Source organism: Lineus longissimus, chromosome 7 (assembly GCF_910592395.1).
Source record: "Lineus longissimus chromosome 7, tnLinLong1.2, whole genome shotgun sequence".
Classification (NCBI taxonomy): Eukaryota; Metazoa; Nemertea; class Pilidiophora; order Heteronemertea; family Lineidae; genus Lineus; species Lineus longissimus.
This window is the reverse complement of record NC_088314.1, coordinates 18,553,515-18,575,419: the sequence shown is the minus strand read 5'-3', so window position 1 is coordinate 18,575,419 and position 21,905 is coordinate 18,553,515. Positions and strand designations below refer to the sequence as shown.

The 21,905-nt window shown below is 41.3% G+C and overlaps 2 protein-coding genes across 2 annotated transcripts; both read left to right on the top strand.

Annotated features, from left to right (window-relative positions):
* The first annotated feature begins 1,755 nt into the window (after window positions 1-1,755).
* Window positions 1,756-20,608, top strand: LOC135491454 (uncharacterized). Its single transcript, XM_064777349.1, has 2 exons — window positions 1,756-1,871; window positions 18,730-20,608. Exon 2 carries the CDS (start codon window positions 18,745-18,747, stop codon window positions 20,053-20,055), a length of 1,311 nt encoding a protein of 436 aa, XP_064633419.1. The 5' UTR covers window positions 1,756-1,871; window positions 18,730-18,744; the 3' UTR covers window positions 20,056-20,608.
* Window positions 7,734-17,553, top strand: LOC135491196 (sodium-dependent phosphate transport protein 2B-like). The gene is made up of 8 exons (XM_064776913.1): window positions 7,734-8,151; window positions 10,472-10,691; window positions 10,936-11,067; window positions 11,410-11,553; window positions 13,217-13,408; window positions 13,522-13,640; window positions 14,100-14,304; window positions 14,685-17,553. The coding sequence occupies exons 1-8, from the start codon at window positions 8,113-8,115 to the stop codon at window positions 15,602-15,604; spliced, it is 1,971 nt and encodes a 656-aa protein (XP_064632983.1). The 5' UTR covers window positions 7,734-8,112; the 3' UTR covers window positions 15,605-17,553.
* Window positions 20,609-21,905: the final 1,297 nt, after the last annotated feature.

The following is a 21,905-nucleotide window of genomic DNA, read 5'->3' as shown; positions in this document are numbered from 1 at the left end:
GTACACACAGTATATGGCGCCACTTCATGGCGTACGTCTTGTTATTTAAATACATCACCTTCAGAGCTGATTCGTGGTGGCACCAAACATTTCCAACCCAATGCGGTCAGATCTACTGATTAACCAGCCACAAAGGAAATAATGCCTTATTTTGAGATGAGCGAGACGAGGTCAAGGTTTTGAGCACACGATCAGCCGGTGAACTATCCGTTTCAAAGATGGTCAGCCAACCAACATGAGCACTGGATTTTATATTGAGAATGAGGTAGCAGGCCTTATACCTGTAATAAAGTCTTAAGCCGTTTTCCCTTTAAAACAGAACTTTCTACATGCTCATAACTTTTTCTGAGACGTAATCTGGGAGGAACGCTTTCAAAGCCAAATAGACCTATCTTAGCCTGTCAAACCATGGAATTTTCGTTGTACGTTTTGCATGATAATTTCAGGGTTTGGGGGGTCTGAACTTGGGGGGGGGGGGGGATTTTTGACGGCTTTCAACTAGCGAGTCAGCTTTTTCACCACGACGGGTTAAACGGAGCCTCAAAACCACATAAATATACCAATTGGACTGAAACTTCATCATTTTTTAAACACACCTTATACTCAGTTTAAAAAAAATTATATCTTAAATACTAGAAAATACTATTCAACTGGTATGGTGAGACCACGCATTAATCTCAAACTGAACTATTTTCGTTCACAACCGCGTGCTGATTGGTTTAATACAGGTGCGTGACCAGCAGCTGAGTCACGTGAGAAAGGTGACTGGTTCACGTGAAGGCGGAAGTGACGTGTTGTTTTTATATTAGTAGCAAACTCGCGCAGTGCCGAAATTTTGCGTCGTACGGAATACGGAATACGGTATAAATGCGGAGTTCATTACACTCTTTACCACTAATTATGGTACAAAGAGGAGCATTTAACAAAAATACAAATTAACAGAATTTCAAAGATATTGACAAGTAATGATAATTTGCGAATTTGACAATATAAAAAATAAGCCTTTGGTTAAATCAACTAATAACTACAACTAGCAACTATAAGACTACGGAGGGTTATGCAAAGACTTTAACTAAGCGCCATAGGTTTTGATGGTTTGAATTCAACAACTGACTAAATTTACACATGTTTGGATTGATTATAAACTGATTAGGTAGAAACTGATTACGCAAGTCATTAAAAAAAGTACATGTGAACAAGAAGTGAAATTAACCTCTTCGTTAACAGAATTACAAAAAAACATGACATGTCCAACAGTCTTTGTTGTAGTTCACGCAAAGCCAGTGGCGCCCCTGTCGGGAAAACTCGGCAAGAGGGTGTTCAAAGGCTTAATATGATGTGATTTACAACTTTGCGGAAATACGTCCGTTTTTAATTGTTGATAACAAATGTAAAGCTCAAATTTTCCATTTTTGATTAGATTTATTATAAAATCGCTGAATGTAAACCACCGCGACCGCGAAAATGTTCATGTTGTGACGTCATCAACGAAAACGGCATCGAAGCGAGCCGTCCGGGCGGGATGAAACCATCAATTTCTAGAAAATGTGCATTTCGATTCGAAAACCTTACCGATTTATGAGAAAGTGACGTAGTCATTTGTCAAACACAGCTAAAACATTATATGGTGAAATTTGACACGAGTTACCCTTTAACTTTGTGTGACCTACATAGCCTGTGCGAGTGCCGAGCTAAAGAAAGGTGTCCTTAGCCGACCATGGTCATTGTCACCACAAATGAAGAGTTCGACGCCAGTTTGACACGTTTTACAAGTTTGATTAATAGGATAGAGATAGCAGCATCTAACAACATATTTTTTCAGTCATTTCGAATTGAACGCTGAAAATTCAACTTTGCCCGAAGGACAGGAGGTAGGTTGATCATCGATTTGAATATCGAGTTTAGAGCTGAGCATCAACTAGGGTATCATTAGCTCTATAAACAATATTGGGCGATTTATAATGTTGGTTGGAGAAAACCGAGCCGCCCTCCCTATTTCATGAGTGCCGACGGTGAATAGCACCCGGGCCCGCAGAGGTGACACTCGTTGATGTTTCCACTGCGGCACTCCGACAGTACAAATCACCGTTCAAAATTTGCTTTTGATAAATAGGACTTCATGAATTTTTTTATATTCTTAATTATTTTAACTGGTAAAATTCACCTGTTCGTCCCTTTAGTGATCAATCAGTCACCACAAAAATTCACAAAAATCACTGCCGCATATCACCCGGTCATAAAAGGGAAATCTGCGAGGAAAATGATTTTGGGACGAATGAATAAATTATTTCTATACATAGATAACACCCGATGCCAAGTTTGCTTTTGATGAATAGGACTTCATGAATTTTTTTATATTCTTAATTATTTTAATTGGTAAAATTCACCTGTTCGTCCCTTTAGTGATCAATCAGTCACCACAAAAATTCACAAAAATCACTGCCGCATATCACCCGGTCATAAGAGGGAAATCTGCGAGGAAAATGATTTTGGGACGAATGAATAAATTATTTCTATACATAGATAACACCCGATGCCAAGTTTGCTTTTGATGAATAGGACTTCATGAATTTTTTTATATTCTTAATTATTTTAACTGGTAAAATTCACCTGTTCGTCCCTTTAGTGATCAATCAGTCACCACAAAAATTCACAAAAATCACTGCCGCATATCACCCGGTCATAAGAGGGAAATCTGCGAGGAAAATGATTTTGGGACGAATGAATAAATTATTTCTATACATAGATAACACCCGATGCCAAGTTTGCTTTTGATGAATAGGACTTCATGAATTTTTTTATATTCTTAATTATTTTAACTGGTAAAATTCACCTGTTCGTCCCTTTAGTGATCAATCAGTCACCACAAAAATTCACAAAAATCACTACCGCATATCACCCGGTCATAAGAGGGAAATCTGCGAGGAAAATGATTTTGGGACGAATGAATAAATTATTTCTATACATAGATAACACCCGATGTGCTTCTTTATCTGTCAACAAAGTCTTTTTCATTAGTAAATGTTATTTTGTAAATTTGTTTTTTCAAATATTGGGACCCGAGAGGATATTTATACATGTTCACAAGGTCATTTGCATAAGATATTGATGACGTTTTAGTCACGTGACAGTCGGACATCGACACTTACTTCTAGTTCTACGCATTTGAGCTTATTTCAAAGTCAATTATCTTTGACCCTGCATTATTTTTAACATGAATGATACCATAGAGTCAGAGGGAGAAATATTCAGAACAATTATGTGGTATTTCCAACACTCGGACATGTGCCAGATTGAATCTAACTGCCCTAGTTAGAAAGCCTGAATCCATTACGAAACCGCATGTTTGTCCGACATTGCCTGTAATTCAGCGATGGGGAAATAGAGGGCAGCAGCTGCACTGACGTCATCTTCGCGGAATGCTATTACATTTTAGTAATTCATAACAATTTTAGTCATTCATAGTCAAATGTAACAATATATTTTTATGTGAAATTGTTCTGTCATTTAGGCATTTCCTCATTTATACTCCTAGTCGTTCTCTTCACATTATCATTTTCGTGTATAACAATACTCGTGCAAAATGGTATCATCTATATTCTATTTTTATACTCCAATTGTCATCCTTTGCAATATTTGTTATAATCCTGATTCAATAAATCATACATATTATTTCCCTCTACATTGGCCTCAACTTAATCCATTGCCCTCCAAAATATCTGGACTAAATAATGTCCATCACCCACCTCCCTCACAAAGTCCATCATATGATGTACTAATACTACCGCCACCTACACTCTCCCTGCATTTGCTTGCTTCATAAGATACTGCAACAGATGACTACTTCAACATCACTCTCCCATCAATGATCTTTGTACTAGCTCCCCATCCCACTTCGTGAACCCTGTCGCCACCAGGCTTGTATTCGTTTACATTGATGTAGAACATTGGTTCCGACATTTTTTCATATGTATTGCTTATTTTTGGATCGGAACTTCGATGAAATCTTCAGGGTATTTTTTCATAAATCCATATCTTCAAATGTGACAAGTTTCATTGATTTACAAATATCTATCATAACACTGAATGATCGACCCTTAGCATTGCCTGACCCTCCAAAAACGTCAAATGGCTCCAAAAATGAAGGAATTGTTTTTACATTATTTGCAAATCTCCAACCTGGAAAACGTGTTGTGTCCAAAAATATGATTTGAGAAAAGCCAAAAGTTTAAAAATCGACCCAGTACTTTCGCTTAGCGGCCCAAAAGAACAGTGACGTTTATTTATGAAGCCGACTGTAATATTGCAGTGCATCTTTTATAATCAACGACACATTTTATTAAAACAAATTGATACATTTGATGCTTTTAAATTCGTCGAATGAACGTCTTCTTTATTTCCCGCCCATATTCACTCATATTCGCTTTATTATCAGATTGGCATCGAGAAACATCTACATTTGCTTTGTTGATTTTGACGCCGGAGGCCTTACTTATCAATGAGAATTTGAGATTTCAATATCAATGTCGGTCATAAGTGCCGAGTGGACCTTGCAGATCTCTTAGTCCACACATATGTCATCAGAATACCTTTATCAAAGGCATCCGTCTTGGCCAATCGACACCTGAACGCAATGGCCTCTTCTGAATGGAGGGTAACCCATATTTTAGCCTAATACAATCAGGCCCAACGGTCAGAGCTGATCGGCCACTGCCGAGGGGCCTAATTGTGAGACAAGTCACGCGACCTGCTAACGCCAACCTATTTATGTAAAGTGATAATTAGACGGTGGATATTTCAGGAAATGTTAATAAATAATCATTCCTTATCGTCTTTTGAGAGCATTTTTAATTGTAAAAAGTATATGCCTACGTCACAGAGTCTCTTCAATGGTCATTTTTATCACAGTAGTCTCGCGCAGCCAGACCTTCTCCACTTATTAGCTTGGCGCAAGCCAGGCGTTCTTTGTACTAGACTTTTTTCACCACAATGTATCTGGGCCGAAGAAACCGTGCGCAAGATTACCTCGAGCTGGAGCTAAGAATAGATCATGCTAATCCGCATACTTCCCCATTGAGTTTTCCCAGAATGGTGCATGAATGAATCGCGCGAAGCTACTTAGCCTAATACCATTAGGCCCCGCGTGGTGGCGCTGAGGCGGCCGCCGTAATCAAGAGAGTGGTTGAGTCACTCTCGAAGCTACTTGGTCATAACAAATGACGGACCTAACCAAAATTGCTTACATTTTCTCATTGCTACAATGAAAGGCCTAATACTGATATCACATGTCTGTTGACTGTGCTTTGAGAGAGACTGGCATCATGCCTAGTCTCACTTAAAGCACAGTCAACAGACACCACTATACTCCCTCTCACTCAGTAACCACAAACGCCCAACCTTTCCTGCTACCTTAATACTTCTGGATAGTTAAAAACATACTCGCGTCTAATTGATAGGTCTGTACCCTCCAACCTATGAATATTCATTGGTGGTATTGTCTCTTGTAAACGATCTTTTATATATTATTGGTAACTACATTTAAAGGAATGGGCGGCTTTTACTTCAAGATGCTTGTCCTTCTGGTTCATCAGTAAACTATTTTTATGAACGTATTTGATGCTATTCCAATTTTGTTTCAGCTCTTAGATAGAAGAAAAACGCGTTATTCGTTATTTTAGTATAAACGCACACGTCCTGGCGCGAAAAACCTTTCCCGCTACGTGAGTGCACGCAGAGTGAGGAGTTCACGTCACCTCCTTCGAATGATATATGAGCCAGCTCCATTAATTTCCCCAGAGGGGCAAATTTCGTGTGATTTTTTTAACCGTTTGTGGTATCTGGGTGTTGTCAATTTGTCACAAAACTTATCAGTGGCGCGAATATAGTCCTTCCCTGGGTCTTTACCTACGTTTTGTTGACCTATTTTTGCGATGTCACAGAAGTCAAACGGCTTGAATAGGCCGTTAGAGTGTAACTAGGGCACGTTTCTTAACCCTTGAAACTTAGTACACATGATCCCCTACATCGTTAGGCTTTAACTGTGGCACGTTTCTCAACTGCAGTGACCATTGATCTTACAATTGGTACACCTGTATCCTACAGTCAGGTGATCTCAGGGACTGAAGTTCGATTCAATCTGATTCACCACTTGACCTCCAGGGGGCAAATCTGAAAACCATAAAATGCGGTTATTGCCACCAATCTGAAGTACAGACATGAGTTTCCGCGACTGCGCGCATTGGAATTTGTTGAGGGGGAGGGGGGTGTCCCTGGATAGGCCATATATTTGGTTTCTTGACGCAAGGGCCCAACGCGCCGCGTAGCGGCAAAAAAGCGAAGCTGGCAAAACATTTATAACGGGTCACCGTCACTTATTATTGGACTTATAGCGCATTTACGGGGTTGCAACTATTTTGCTTTATAGTGTCACCAGGAAAGAAAAGCATGTGACCTAACGCCGATCTATTTGTATAAAGTGATAATTGGAAGGTATATAGTAGGAAATATCAATAAAATAATCATTCCATGTCGTCTTTTGAGGGCATTTTTGATTGTAAAAAATATATGTGTACGTCACCGGAGTCTCTGCAATAATAATTTTATCACAGCAGTCTCGCGCAAGTAGAAGTTCTTTACCTATTAGTTCTTCACTTATTGGTCTCAATGTCTGGCGCAAAGCCAGACGTTTTCCATTACGATTTCACTACGATGTTTGACAAGAAGGAGCAGTGCGCGAGATATGCTAATGAGCAGACTTCCCTCGCTTGAGTTTCGGAAGAATGTTCCATATCGCGCTAAGCTGACCACTGCTGACCATGACAGACGTGCATTGGACTGGTACAGGTTGGAACTGAACATTGAATATGCTGGTGGTGACGCTTTCTGATGAGAAGTTGGTCGTGACTGATGCAGTATCCTTGGACTTGTCCACAGCATCGTTCAATCATTGCTCTCTAAGCTGCCTTGATTCTGTACTTACCCAAATACTGAGACCAAATGCCTGTTGACTGTGCTTTAAGAGAGACTGGTGCCATGCCTAGTCTCTCTTAAAGCACAGTCAACAGACACCAACCCCCTCAGACTCAGAAACCACAAACGCCCAACCCTTCCTGCTACCTTAATACTTCTGGATATTTCTCTTTCTATCTTGGCACATGGTTAACAAATGGTTCATGGACTTTTTCATTGAAGGATTGCGAAGGTGTGCAACCGTCGTCATGTATCATGGTTTGAAATGCCTCCGAAACCATGCCTATTGATACAAAGCTATCATATGACATACACCACTGTGCTTTTAATAGCCTCTAGATTTCATTTCCGCGGTAAAGTAGTCTGTCAGGTGCAGACGCATGCATTTTGTGAGTCTGGCTCAGGATTGGCCAATAGCGGTTACACACTGGCCACCTATCGGGAGCCGATACGTTGGGGCAATGTATTACAGAGTATGTTCGTCCATTTTTAATCATGAATTGTTTTATTGAATTAAATTTGCAATTGCATACATGTAATTTATGAATAAACAGACAACCCACATGAAACAGTTAGCAATTCTTTCGCGTCGCATACATGTAGAACATTTAAAACTGACCAGTTTATTGCGAGGCGAAGATCGGGCCACAACAGCATCTAGTCTCGGATATCACAAATAAAATTGTTTAGATTTATGCCCACGGCAGTGGCCGCTTAAGCGCCACCCGTGGTGCCTAGTATTAGGCTAGCTAACAAGTGGGAACTAGCTTTTACCGTAAAAAACAACTGGAGTTATATCGAGAGCAATGACAATGAACTGACAGTAAATCATTCGTGGCGAGATTTGCAACAATGTCAACCAAGTGATTACGCTAGGGTTAGCACGAGTGTTGGGTATTTCATTGAGAGTGAGATGAAAGATGTGTCACGTGAGGGAGGTAACCGGGCCATGTGGAAGACGCAAGTGATGTTCTGTTTTGTTTATTTCGTGGGGACAAAGGTCTGGTCTTTATTGACTCGCGAACTAGAATCCTGAGCCGAGGAGGACGATTCTCACAGAAAACGCCGCTTTTCTTGACGCGTTACCAGTTGGATTAAAAATACAGACATAGCAGGTCCTACCAGTATTTAGTCTTTCTCAAAATGGACGCAGGAAATTCGGCTTTGGCCGAAGAACAGAAAGTAAGTACAGCCCCGTTTAATAGATTGTTTTGCTGTTGATAATTATACATCTTTAAACTTTTTAACTGATTAAATCAGCATTTGCCCCTTAGTGATCAATAAGCCACTACAACAACCTAAAGAAAACATGCATGAAACCTGAAAATTTGTGGTTTTTTTGCTGAGTGAATCAATTATTTCTAGACTTATCGCTCGCTATCATTCGGATATCATCACTCTACGGTGGCCCATAGAGGACATGCGTTTATTTTCAATATATTAGAATATTTTTCTTTTTACAATGCGATTTTTTTTCTCTCGGATTACAACCGCCGTCGGATTTATTTCTCACCGCCGAAAAAATAATTTCCACCGCCGGGTAAGAAATAATAATTCCCACCAACGCCAAAAAAAAATATCCACCGCGGTGGAAAATAATATCCACCGCGGTGGAAATTAATATCCACCGCGGTGGAAATTAATATCGGTGGATATTAATTTCCACCGCGGTGGATATTATTTTCTTTGGCGGTGGTGGGAATTATTATTTTTAACCCGGCGGTGAGAATTATTTTTTCGGCGGTGAGAAATAAATCCGACGGCGGTTGTAATTCGAGAGAAAAAAATCGCATTATAAAAAAAAAAATTCTAATATATTGAAAATAAACGCATGTCCTCTATGGGCCACCGTATCACTCGCCTGTGTCTTCTCCACGAATCGTGGAATAACGGATCTTGATTGGCTACCTGAAGACTAGTTTAGATGCAATAGGATTGCAAGCGTTAGGTTTATATTTGCATGAAATGAAAATGCGATTTCACATACAGGCTCAGTAGTCTTGATTTGGCTCGTTTTAAGTTTTAAAGATGTCAAAATAAACGAGTTAATGAAACGTCCCATGCGGCATCATGCAAAGCTTGAAATGAACCAAATTAGAATTTGACTATGTGAATAATATTCTTTTCTATGCCATAAATATACACACCAAATCCTGCACTAATATTGCATGTAAACTTGATCTTTCATTTCAGGTTTGAAACGCTTATTTGGCTCGTCTCAATATTTTACATACTGCTGTTCTAAAATGCCTCCTAAGCTGTGAGATTGAATTTTTAAGTTGAGGAAGGCAAATTGAATCCTATTACTCATATAAAAAGACACTTTTATCGAATCTTTCGAACTACAAGAAAAATCTGAGGCGTTTACATCCTTGTTTTCTCGAAACTCCAGTCATAATACAGACGGCAGTCTTTATGTCCAGTAATTTATTTGAATTCAAATGCGTCTAATGTGTCCAAATGAATTGAATTGCGCAGTCGTTCTTCTACGAATTGGGTCAGTCAGGCAGTTATAATAATCTCGATCAATATACTATATTATTCGACATCTTTTGCCCTGCGGGACTCACTCGTTTCAGTCAGAAAATAAAGGCCTATCCTACCTTAGAATGATAAACATGTTATTTGAAAATTCCATATTTGGAATTCAAAAACGTCTGTCCTATCGTATTTCGTTGGAAATGACATCCTCCAAACGGATTGTGCATCTTCCTCCTCAAATACAGGGCCTATTTGGCATCATCTCTCAGAAGTAAATGGTTTGTGAGCTTTTGAATAAGCTTAGTCTAAACCTTGTATGTTCAATGATATCGCAATATGCACCCCTCTAGAGGTTTTTCGACGAACTAAACAAAAATTTAAAGGGGGACTATAGGCAGGAGCAGTGGGGTTGAATTGGCCATTTTCGAGTGACTGATATGCACAGTAAGGACACCGGGTCATGTAGATTCAGCACTAAATATATTCATTGTACAAGCCTGAAAAGTTAAGACGTACTGCAGGATGGGAGAGACCCCTATTTGCGAAATTGTGTAACTTTATCTTGCTTACCTAGCACCTGCCTATAGTGTCCCTTTAATAAGTTTTTCAGAATTTCAAAACACAATATGGGTTTTTCCTTCTGCCGGAGTGTATATTTGCATTGAACGAAAACCTTTAACGGGCTTTCAAACGCTCAAAAGTCTTTTTTTAAAGTGTACGTATTCCAACTAAGGGGGAAGGGGACGGGATGTGTATCATCCTCCCGCATATAGGGCCTTCCCTACGTATTCCAAGGAGTCCGTGTTGATATCACCCACTTGACCAGTCCAAACAAACACTTACACCCACAACCACGCCTATGAAACGCGCCGGCAGGAGGCGTTGCCACTGGCGTCCCTTCGTCGTAGCTGCATTCCAGCTTACATGTCTAGACGATGCAATGGATCCTTTCATATATATACATATTGTGAATTAATGAAAAATGAAAATATTCAGTAAGCTTATAGTCTTTTTTTCCAAGGACAAAGAGGCGGGGATAGAAAATGTTGCCATCGAAATCTCAGACGATGACACTGATCCGAATTCCGGCTCTGCAACAAATGCGCCTCCAAATTATGAAGATGTCGCGAATGAGAATGTTATGGTCGGTGTGGTCAAGAAACCGGAACCGGAACCGGAACCGGAAATCGACCCCTGGTCAACTGATTTCATGATGAAGCAGAATCAGACGCCTTGGAAAGGTAAGATCGCGCGATACATCGCATATTGATGAATGCAAATGATGCATTTTCATGAGACGACACAGCCATTGGAGTGTACAACACGTGGGAACCAGTTGTCAATTAGGGGATAAAGCATCTTTTTTAGCTTTGTTTTTTTTAAAACTGTTGCCGGTTGGAAAACAACTTTCAATATACATGTACTTACACCCAGTCAGTCATACTAACGGCAAATATTTGAAAAAACATGCGTCTTCTTTTCCAGAACTAGACACGTGTGGAAAGTGGAAACGTGTCGTATGGCACTACACCATGTTACCTCTCATATTGATTGGAGCCCTGTATCTATTTATTTGTTCTCTTGACTTTCTCAGCTCGGCCTTCAAACTGCTTGGAGGTATGTATGCGTTCACTCAAAGGCGGTAGATAATATCTCACGGTCGTAACCAATCATTGAAAAATAGTGCAAGGAAATTGTGGTGAACCCCTAGCGAGTTATTTTTTTAAGTCAAATGGTTAAATTATGGTCGAATAATGACCTTGGAAAAAGATTGCCGTTCATATTCAAAATTATCCTATCAAACCCCACAGAGAAGTTGTCACACGTACGCGACCCTCAGCGAGAGTTGTATTTGTTTCTTGACGCGACGTGACCCTCCCCGCGAGATTGCTACTACTGACAGTTTATGAGGCTTTGGGATGTGCATACAGATGTGTAAAACAGTTATCTTTTTTTCAGGAAGGGCTGCCGGTATTGCCTTCCGCGATAATCAACTCCTACAGAATCCGGTTGCTGGTTTGATGGTTGGTATCCTAGCTACTGTGCTGGTTCAGAGTTCTTCCACATCGACAAGTATCGTCATCACAATGGTCGCGGCGGAGAGTGAGTAATAATTCTGTCTTCTTTTATTGAACGAGTCGCATCTTGAATAGAATCGACTCGAACCTCCGTATAAATCCGCCAGTGACGTCATTGCCGCCAAAAGCTGTCTCTCTTGACCTCGATTCGAAAACCTTTTTCAAAAAGACTATTAAAACGTCAAAATCAGCTACAAGCACTATATCAACTTACTGCGCTATATGAATAGATGATAATAATAACGGTTTATTGACCTCCTGATAAAGCCTGCACCACACGGTGAAAATTTGCGTGATGCAAGTGACACGCGTGCATGTTGCGACAGGCAAATTCTCACTGTGTGGGGTCGTTTTTTGCTGCGTATCTTCCCTCGCGAGTCGAGACGCAGCCGATCTAGCATGTTTGATATTTTCTCGACACGCGAGGAAGTTAATCACCGTGTGGGGGCTACCTGCAGCAATGTTGCGCGAGTTCGACGAATCACAACAAGCAGATCGGTCACATGATTTATAGGTCAGTCACATGATACCAAAATGGCAGCTCCCATTGAGTCGACAGCAATTCAGCAATTAGATTTGCATAGGCCCCCTTATCCTCTCTTCTCTGAATCCATGGCCTTGTCCAAAGACTACGGTCCACGCGGCGCCGCCTCCGCCGCCGCCTCCGACGGAGTAACAGCAGGAGAATAAGGGCAATTTGGTCTTCTTGGTCCATAATACTTCTCATAGGATTTGACAGTTACCGGGCGCTGCCATTTTGGTATCATGTGACTGACCTATAAATCATGTGACCGATCTGCTTGTTGTGATTCGTCGAACTCGCGCAACATTGCTGCAGGTAGCCCCCACACGGTGATTAACTTCCTCGCGTGTCGAGAAAATATCAAACATGCTAGATCGGCTGCGTCTCGACACGCGAGGAAGATACGCAGCAAAAAACGACCCCACACAGTGAGAATTTGCCTGTCGCAACATGCACGCGTGTCACTTGCATCACGCAAATTTTCACCGTGTGGTGCAGGCTTAAGGGGAATATGAAATACGTTTACTTATCATAAAAGATTGAAAGAGCAGGTGTGCCACATAGCCGTCGCTGCCCCTGACAAACATACAGCGCCGCGACAAAACCTGCTCCTCCAAACTCTTTCACAGAAACATTTTCTTAAAACATAAACAATTACATAAAACATAGCAGTTCTCTTAAAATATACACATTTACATAAAACATAGCAGTTCAAGTGGATCACAATAGAAATCAACCGAAATCGACTCTCAGCGGCTGATACGCCGCGCGGTGAGAGTCCGACCCAGCGATGCGGTAGTCATGGAGCAGGTGGAGGAGCGTGTCCGCTAACACATCTGCGCCGTCGCGCCGGCCTACCAATTTCACGCTGGGCACCCAACCCACGGTAGCCCCAGCAGTCGAGTGCCCAAATCCAACAACACGGTTCAATGGGGTGCCCTTTACTCTGCGGCCAGAAGTTAGGATTTCTGAAGCTGATCCAGACTAAACTGCCGGGCCGGAGAGTCATACATAAAAATTCTTGTGAACAAAGACATAGAATTCTTTTGATAATATCGTCGAGCCTAGGGATATTCAAAGTTAATAATAATTTGGAATAACGGGAGCGCTTCCCAATGCCATTAATGTACATAGGCCTGATGAACATTTTGTTTGTTGTTTTCAGTCATGTACCCCAGAACAGCCATTCCCATCGTGATGGGAGCAAACATTGGTACCTCTGTCACCAACACAATTGTCTCGATGGGCCAGATCGCGGACAAAAACGAATTCCGCCGTGCGTTTGGTGGCGCCACTGTCCATGACATGTTCAACTGGTTGTCCGTGTTGGTCCTTCTCCCGCTGGAAGTTGCATCAGGTAAGATAACAGGATATCTGAAGGATCCGGTTATTTGATCGAGCGGCTAGTAAAAGGTGCCCGAACGCTTGGTTAGTCAGCATCTGATTTTCAGTCTTTTCTTTGACCTTCAGGGTACCTGTATCGCCTGTCCGGGGCCACCGTCGCCGCAATGGATCTGGAGGACTACACACTGGGTAAACGAGACCTTCTCAAGACCATCACGAGCCCTTTCACAAAGCTCGTCGTGTCTGTAAGTACTATGTAGGCCTCTGTACGTGTATTTCTTTTTCTTCCTCTTCTTCCTCCTGAAACAAACGTACGTTTCCATTGAGGCTTTAGTTCCTTCCGTCACGTGTCAGATATTTGCACAGACCTGACCACGTGCACTTACTCCTTTTTCTGTGTTGTACGCATGCGTATCTCCCTTCACATGCGCAGTGATACTTGAATCGAATCCTATATCGTGCACAAGAGCTATTTCGATGCCGGCAGGCTTGGAATTGCAAGCTCACAAGTTCTCAAATGAACTAAAGATCAGACGCGGCTACACTTTTCAATTGAATTTCACTTGCTACACCAAAATGAATGGTTTTTCTCTATCCCAAATATATCTAGTCGTATTGACACATGCATTATACCGCTCCGTAGCAGACGAGCTCGTCCATGGTGAGGAGTGAGGATGTTTTGACATTAGGATTAATCTTTTCAGGTAAGCTCAGGCGGCATCAAAAATATTGCAGCGGGAAAGGACGAAGCGATTGAGAAGAGTTTCATCAAGATCTGGTGTAAATATAAAGAGATCTGGAAGATGCAGAACAAAACCTTCACCAATGTGACCGAGAATGGCGGCGTTAATGTGACATCCAATTACACGCTGGCGGTGAACACAACGATAAAGGTCGGGGCTCAAAAATGTAAGCTGAAAAACGTGAAAGTTTCCTAGCAAAACAATAATCATCATAGTGCAACACTCGGTACTAAGAGCATACGACTAATATCGGTATTCGAGGATGAACTAGAATTGACTGCTAAAACACAAAATACTAGTATGGCCGCTAGGAATGGCTACTTAGGCAAATGTGCTGTACATCGATTGTATAATGAACGACAGCAACAACACCATTGGATAATTTAAAATATCTAAAATATCTAAAAATATCAAAATCTGGGCTGAGTGCTGTAGTACGTCACGCGTATTGTTTGTGCATTTTGTGAAATTAGTCCAAAAATATTTCTTTTGAGTAAAAATGTGAAAAGCGAGCAATTTTTAAGTTGAATTCCCTTTGTCTTGTAGGTCGGTTCATGTTCATGAATGTCGCTGGAGTATGGAAGGACGAATGGATTGGTGCTCTATTATTGGTCATCGCCCTGGTCATTCTGTGTTCCTGCCTCATCATCATCGTCAAGATACTCAACGCCCTTCTCCGCGGAAGCATCGCCAAAGCTTTGAAGCGGTTCATCAACGCGGACTTCCCTGGAAAGGCTGGCTTCCTCGCGGGATATCTGGCCATTCTGATCGGGGCCGGCCTTACCATTCTGGTCCAGAGCAGCAGTATATTTACCTCCGCGATGACTCCACTCGTGGGAGTCGGTGTCCTCTCCTTGGAAAGAATGTACCCTTTGACCCTCGGCGCCAACATCGGGACCACAGCTACAGGCGTCCTAGCCGCCTTGACAGCATCCACGACCATTAATGATGCACTACAAGTGGCATTGTCTCACCTCTTCTTCAATATCAGTGGCATACTGATTTGGTATCCTATTCCATTCTTGCGGAATGTCCCGATCAATCTTGCAAAGTTCTTGGGGAATGAAACAGCCAAATACCGCTGGTTTGCACTGCTTTATCTTGTTATAATGTTCTTTGCCCTCCCGGGTGCAGTGTTCGGACTTTCGTTAGCGGGTTGGAAGGTTGCCTTGGGAGTGTTGTTACCCATTGTGGTCGCCATCATCATCATCCTCATCATCAAGCTGATACAGAAGAAGAGGCCGTCAGCGCTCCCACTCAAAATGCGCGATTGGAAATGTCTCCCTGAGGCCCTCAGGTCTCTCCGTCCACTTGATCGCATCCTTCGGAAGATATGTCCATGCTGTGTATTAAATAGATGTCAGAAACCCAAGCTAACAGAAGAAGGGATAAGTGTCCCTCCTGTTCGTCTGGGAAATCAAAACGACGCTTTTGTGCATACGGACACTCAGAGCACAACATTATAACGTAGAATGCTGACACAGAAAATGTATAGTTGATGCTTACTTGCCGTGTTTCTTGCGCAGATGCCAGTGCAAATGTCTAGTTTTACACAACAGGAACACAAAAACCTGGTGCGTTCGTATGTCAACCTGGACTCAAAGAAGGGAGCACTTGGGTTCTTATTTGGTAAGAAAGTCTCATTTGAATCGGTGTGAATGCACCCCATTGGCTGATATGAATAAAGTCTAGCAAATTCATATCACCCTGTGGCTGTGACTCCCTGTTCTCGGACGAACGACGTTCTTCCACGAGACAAACACCCGTCATCGCGATCGCTGCCATTTTTATTTCAAAATCTCGCACCACCTCGGTTTATAGTTTGAAGAGAACAGACACGAAACAAACAGGTCGGGGTGTCCTTTTTTCGGTTTTTCGAATGATCGTAGTTTCAAACATCGTATTAGAGTGGAACCCCCTTAAAGTGGACACCTTCTCTATTAATTAATAGAGAAAAGAATACAAGGACAATGTACATGTATTTGATTCCAAATACAAGGTATTTTTCATAATATTTTCAAACGCATGTGTCTTTAATCTGCCGCGTAAGAAAGGTAAACATTTGACAATTTTTGCTGTATGGGTTGACAAAAACAGACCGTTCAACTTCCACATGCGCGGCAAGACCGTTAAGCCATTCTGGGTCGACTTACAGATACTATAAGGTGTAAAAAAGAGTCTTGCTCTTTTTAAAGTTGAAGATAATTTTGTATGATACTGCTGAAAAAAAGTGCTCAGGAATACTTTGACCGAGCCGATTTTGAGCGCTAATTGGGGTAAGACTGAAGAGACATTTGGAGACCAACTTTCGCTCCTTCAAGAACCACCGTCGCCCATAAGATATTTTTAAAACCATTGGCTAGCATACTACCACTTAATATTCCATTGGAGATGCCTAATTACCTCAGTTGATGTAACTCTAGCTATGAGCTATGTAAAAATAAAATATATTTATGTACCAATATCTGCTTTTGTATCCTGCATAATATATCGCTTGGAAAAGTTGCCTTTTCTTAATGCTTATTTTGCATTGTTATTATACATGTACATGGTAGCGTATGTGACAAGTGTGAGTTGACACTGTACATCCCTGTTTGTAGTATCGTGTACACTGCATACTATATCACCCGGTGTGTAAAATGCTATGTGAATACGTGAAACCCACTCTGGCGCAAGGAGGAGGATATCGCAGAAAGGGAAAGGGACGAAAAAAGAAAACTGTGAAAAATAATAAGTTTGTTCAAAAAATTTTTTTTATGACTTTCCTGAATAATTTTAACTATGTGTAGTGGACAGGTATTTACAGACCACAGAAGCCATGAAAAAAAACACATAAGTTTATTTTTCGAATGCTTTTGATATCAAGGGGACAAGGGGTGATATGAATAAAGACTAGTAAATGCCTTTACTTCAATTTTGTACAGAAATGCCTAGAGTAAATTTACGTGAAAGCATTTGCTAGTCTTTATTCATATCACCCAACGTTTCCTCAACTTTTAACTTTAGAGAGTGATTTACGCCGAAGTCTATATCTCAATTAATCCTCAAGAGATGGCCATAATTCTTAAAACAACTCTGTACAGAATAAGCCAGGACCAATGACCCATTTTCACTTAGAATTTCCTTCGCCAGAATGGATCTTACTACACTTACTACATTTACTATATTGATCTATATTTGCTTGATAAGTATTACCAAGATTTATAAGCGAGCCTTATGTATTTTTGTAATACGGGTATTTACTAGTGTATTTTTCATATGTTTAATAGTAGTTTTTATAGAATGTTTTACGTTTTATGTTTTTATAGCATACATGTATATCCTTTTTTGTACAAGATATGACAAAGAATGTTAATAACATGTCATTTATTTAATAAATAAATAAAATTTCGCCAACCGACGAAACTTTCTGGTAGATTTAACTTAGTTCATGTACTTGATTATAGCTACCGCACCCTTAAAATTTATTAGTTAGAACAACTAATTTGATAGCTCCTATGGCGCCAACTGTAAAATTAGTAAAAATTAAGCATTACTCAATTGTGCTAGCTGAAAAAAAGTTGTAAAAACTATCATTACCAATTACTATGTTGACAGTTAAAACAACTCATTTCACAGTTGGTCCATATTACTATACTTTCATCCCAGTGGGATATATTTTGCATCATCCCGACAACTTTATAAAATAAAGGCCGGGTCTATTTGGCAAGCCGCTCGCCGAACAGGCATCTTTTTTTGTCCTGTTTGGAGAGCCGCTTGCCAAACAGCACTAAAAAGCCACCCTGTTCGGCAAGCCGGGCTTGCCAAACAGGGCAAAAATACTACCCTCTTTGGCGAGCCGGAGAGATTACAACATGTTGGCCAATCAGAGAGCAGTGACGTCATATTCGAATTTATATGCGCATATTTAACAATGGCCGACTTCCCGCTCTCGATTCAATTTCTGTTACTAAACTCGGGTTTTGGTCAATAATCCATGAAGAAGCATGTACATGTACATGACTGTATGGATTTACAAAAAAAGTCATAAACGTGATTTAGCTGATAAGCATGTTAAATGCATTAGTGTGCATTTCCAAAGGCGTTTCACTGTAACTCCAGTGTTGCTGACCGTGTTGCCACGAATGATAATGAGCTCCTGGATGGTTGAATATGCATGAGTTCGGCTCTCCATCCAGGGCAGAAAAAAGGCGCTGTTTGGTGAGCCGGGCTTGCCAAATCGTCACTTCCTAAAATAAAACGGATTACATGGTTACAAAAGACAATTATAATGTGATTAACTGGACGCGAAATGAATACATTAGGTACATTGCTTAGGTCATTCGCTATAACTCCATTGGTGTTGTTGACCGCATTGCCATGGTGGAATGATAATGAGCTCCTGGAAAGCTAAGTTTTATGAATGAGTTCGGCTCGCCTCCTTGGGCAAAATGTCGTTGTTTGGTAAGCCGGGCTTGCCCTTGGGAAGTCCTTTGCATCACCCTAATTGGGTCTCCTTATGGTGAGGAACAAGGCGGGTCCACTGCGTCGGAGTGAAGCCAAATAATCACTTCCATTACTTTATTATATTAAATCTTTTTTTCAATTTCAGAATTGCTTGAACAACATGAGTAAGATGAATAAGGTCCAAGAATTGAAAACTCTGTCAATCATAGGAGGTGGGATCGGAGGGTGCACCACAGCTCTTGAAATGGCCAAGACCGGGAAGTATAAAATCACGATTTACGAGAAACAGTCGGAGCTAATGAGAGAAAGTAGTGACGCCACCCCGGGAAGGATGGGCCTCGGTTTCCATTACGCTGACAAAGAAACGGCTGTCTACTACCTACATGCAACACTGGAGTTTACAAAAAAATTCGGACACTTTCGTCAAGAATGTGATAGGGTCTCGTCTCACCCAATGCGTCGAGGGAGATATTTCATAATGAAGGACTCTTTGGTACCGAAGGATGACATACTCAAAACGTACGATGCTGTTAAAGACGAATACGCAAGCATTATACGCAGAGATGCCAGTTTCCAGCTGTTTGGACCGCCTGACGACTTCTATCGGATTCTTCAACCCCATGAATACGCTGATGACGTTCAAATCGAAAAAGTTGACATCGGAATTGAAACCGCAGAGGAACTCTTGGGCTGGGCATCATTCCGAATTTTCATACTAAATGAAATTGAAAAGTATAGCAACTTCATTTCGATCAGAACAAATACGGAGGTATTGGCGATTCAGAGCGTTGGACGTTGTAGCTATTTGTTGCAATCGAAATGGGGAAGGGAAACCGCTACTACCTCTCACACTGACATCATCGTTAATGCATCATGGTACAATATTTCAAAATTCAACGAAATGCTCGGTGTTCCTGACGTCAGGCGATGTAACAGGGTCAAGGCCATTGCGACAGTGCAACTTCCCGACGATCTTTTTGACGCACCGTGTATGTTCTTCTGTATGGGATCCTTCTGTATGTTTTCGAATAAAGGAAACGGTATTGGCATGTTGACGTATTCACCTGAGACAAACTTAGCTCTGAGCAGCTCGTCCGACTTTGAGCAGGAAATGTGGGACACGTTTTTCAACGTCTCGGATGCCGAGAAAACAAGGAAAGGTGAAAAGATCATTGCTGGAGTCACAAAATTCATCCCGAAAATGAAGGATGCGAAATTGTTGAAGACGGGCTACGGCGTTATTCAGACGCTAATGGACGAGGACACAATGGACTTTGGGTTCCAAATTGGAAATTTGGATTTCATTCACGATCCGAAGACAGGCGGAATATACAAAAGGAACTATAGTGGTGTAAGTCTTGGGCGGGCAGGATATGTCGTCAATTCATGCATGAAACTTCTATACTGCTTCCAAAATGCAGAACTCGTCAGATCTTTTGTTGAAGAGAATATCATTGAATGGAAGCTATGACCGAGTCGGGTAATTGGGTCACTGGACTCGGTCGGTTACTATTAAAAATAGGCCAGGGACAAATATTCTGCAGTCCATGCAAGGTGACGGACCTCCACAATTGTGTGTTGAAAGACAGTCCAGGTCAATGTCAATGTAAACTAGACTGATAAATTTGCTTACCAGCAAATTTGATGGGCCCCAGGATTGTGGAGGAAGCAGTGGTGCCTGATGATGGTATCCATATGTACGGTGGCCCATAGAGGACATGCGTTTATTTTCAATATAATAGGAAATTTTTCTTTTTACAATTTGTTTTTTTACTCTCGAATTACAACCGCCGTCGGATTTATTTCTCACCGCCGAAAAAATAACCGCGGTGGAAATTAATATCCACCGCGGTCGAAATAATATCAACCGCGGGAGCTAATTCGTTATTGACACCGGGTGGATATTATTTCCACCGCGGTGGATATTATTTCCACCGCGGTGGATATTAATTTCCACCGCGGTGGTGGGAATTATTATTTTTTACCCGGCGGTGGAAATTATTTTTTCGGCGGTGAGAAATAAATCCGACGGCGGTTGTAATTCGAGAGAAAAAAAACGCATTGTAAAAAGAAAAAATTCCTATTATATTGAAAATAAACGCATGTCCTCTATGGGCCACCGTACATATGCGTGGGGAGGGGATTATGAAGAGAGCGGAGAAATTACTATGTCCGGAAATAGATCATCCGACAATCGAAAGTATATCATTTTTACGAAGGTTTCTCACCCAGGCAAAAAAGATTCCTTCACTTTTTTTCATTTTCATAATTACTTCGCCGGATGGTCGTTGTTCTAGCCAACATCTTCCGGTATTAGCGGCTGGCAGACAGCATGATTGATCAAAACTCACCCGTACCTAATGCAGCCAGCAGCCAGAGCCCAGAGGTCCGACGTCAATGGGCATGTACTAGGCCTATACTATAGAAATACACTAACGTTAGAAACCCAAAAACACTACTCGTTACAAGCGTCAGGCGACCAAACACATTGATATAAGGAGTACTAGGACTACAGGGAGTCTCATACGCCCTAGTGAGTCGATCAGGAAGCAATCTGTCAATGGTCTGCCGTGGCTTCAAATGCGCATGCGTGAACCGAGTAAGCCGAGTTATAAGCCGAGTTAACTGTTTTATATGAGAATGCCAACACTCGGATTGAACTCGGGTTTAAGCGATGTCATCGAATCGAACTCGTGTTACGTGACGTCACCAAAACGGGCGTGGCCTAGCAGTAGTGATTGACTGAATCGCTTAGGAGATTTTCAAACAAATCAGAAAATCGGAGCATAAAAACGCTTCAAAGTCATCGAAATGATCCGAATTTTGAAAAGTCTTTTGCGACGTACGCTAGATGGGATTATGTTTGGTGGTATAGGGGTGATAGATTTTTGGTTTATTTAGCTGTTTTGGAGAACACTCGCAATAATGTTTGTAAAATGTGAACAGAAAGAAAGAAACCAGAACATGTGTGATCTCAATATGATCACCAGATTGCGAGTCTGGTGCCCATAATGACCTCCACAATGCCGACCAGAGCTCTTGCGACCCAGAAACTAGCCGTCCCGCAGGTAAAAGTTTGATATTCGAATAGACCCACGTCATTCATAATTCACGTATTCAGGTTAATGTGTGTCTGTTGTGCAGTGACGAATTTGCTAAGAGGCATTTTGTACTGAGGACATTAAACGGTTTGTCGAACATTCTAGTACATATGTACCGTGAGCTCGTAATTTTATTTCGAATTCGTCAATGACATGCTGTTGCTGGTCTCTTGAACAAATCATACAATTTTGCTGTGAAATATTTTAATATGAGGTGGTA

What these genes read in the sequence shown, in the direction of transcription:
- LOC135491196 (XM_064776913.1), top strand. Translation starts at nt 8,113, where the DNA reads ATGGACGCAGGAAATTCGGCTTTGGCCGAAGAACAGAAA. An exon ending in GGCCTTCAAACTGCTTGGAG is followed by an intron (nt 11,068 to 11,409) that starts GTATGTATGCGT and finishes TCTTTTTTTCAG; the next exon opens with GAAGGGCTGCCGGTATTGCC. An exon ending in CCCGCTGGAAGTTGCATCAG is followed by an intron (nt 13,409 to 13,521) that starts GTAAGATAACAG and finishes TTTGACCTTCAG; the next exon opens with GGTACCTGTATCGCCTGTCC.
- LOC135491454 (XM_064777349.1), top strand. Translation starts at nt 18,745, where the DNA reads ATGAGTAAGATGAATAAGGTCCAAGAATTGAAAACTCTGTCAATCATA.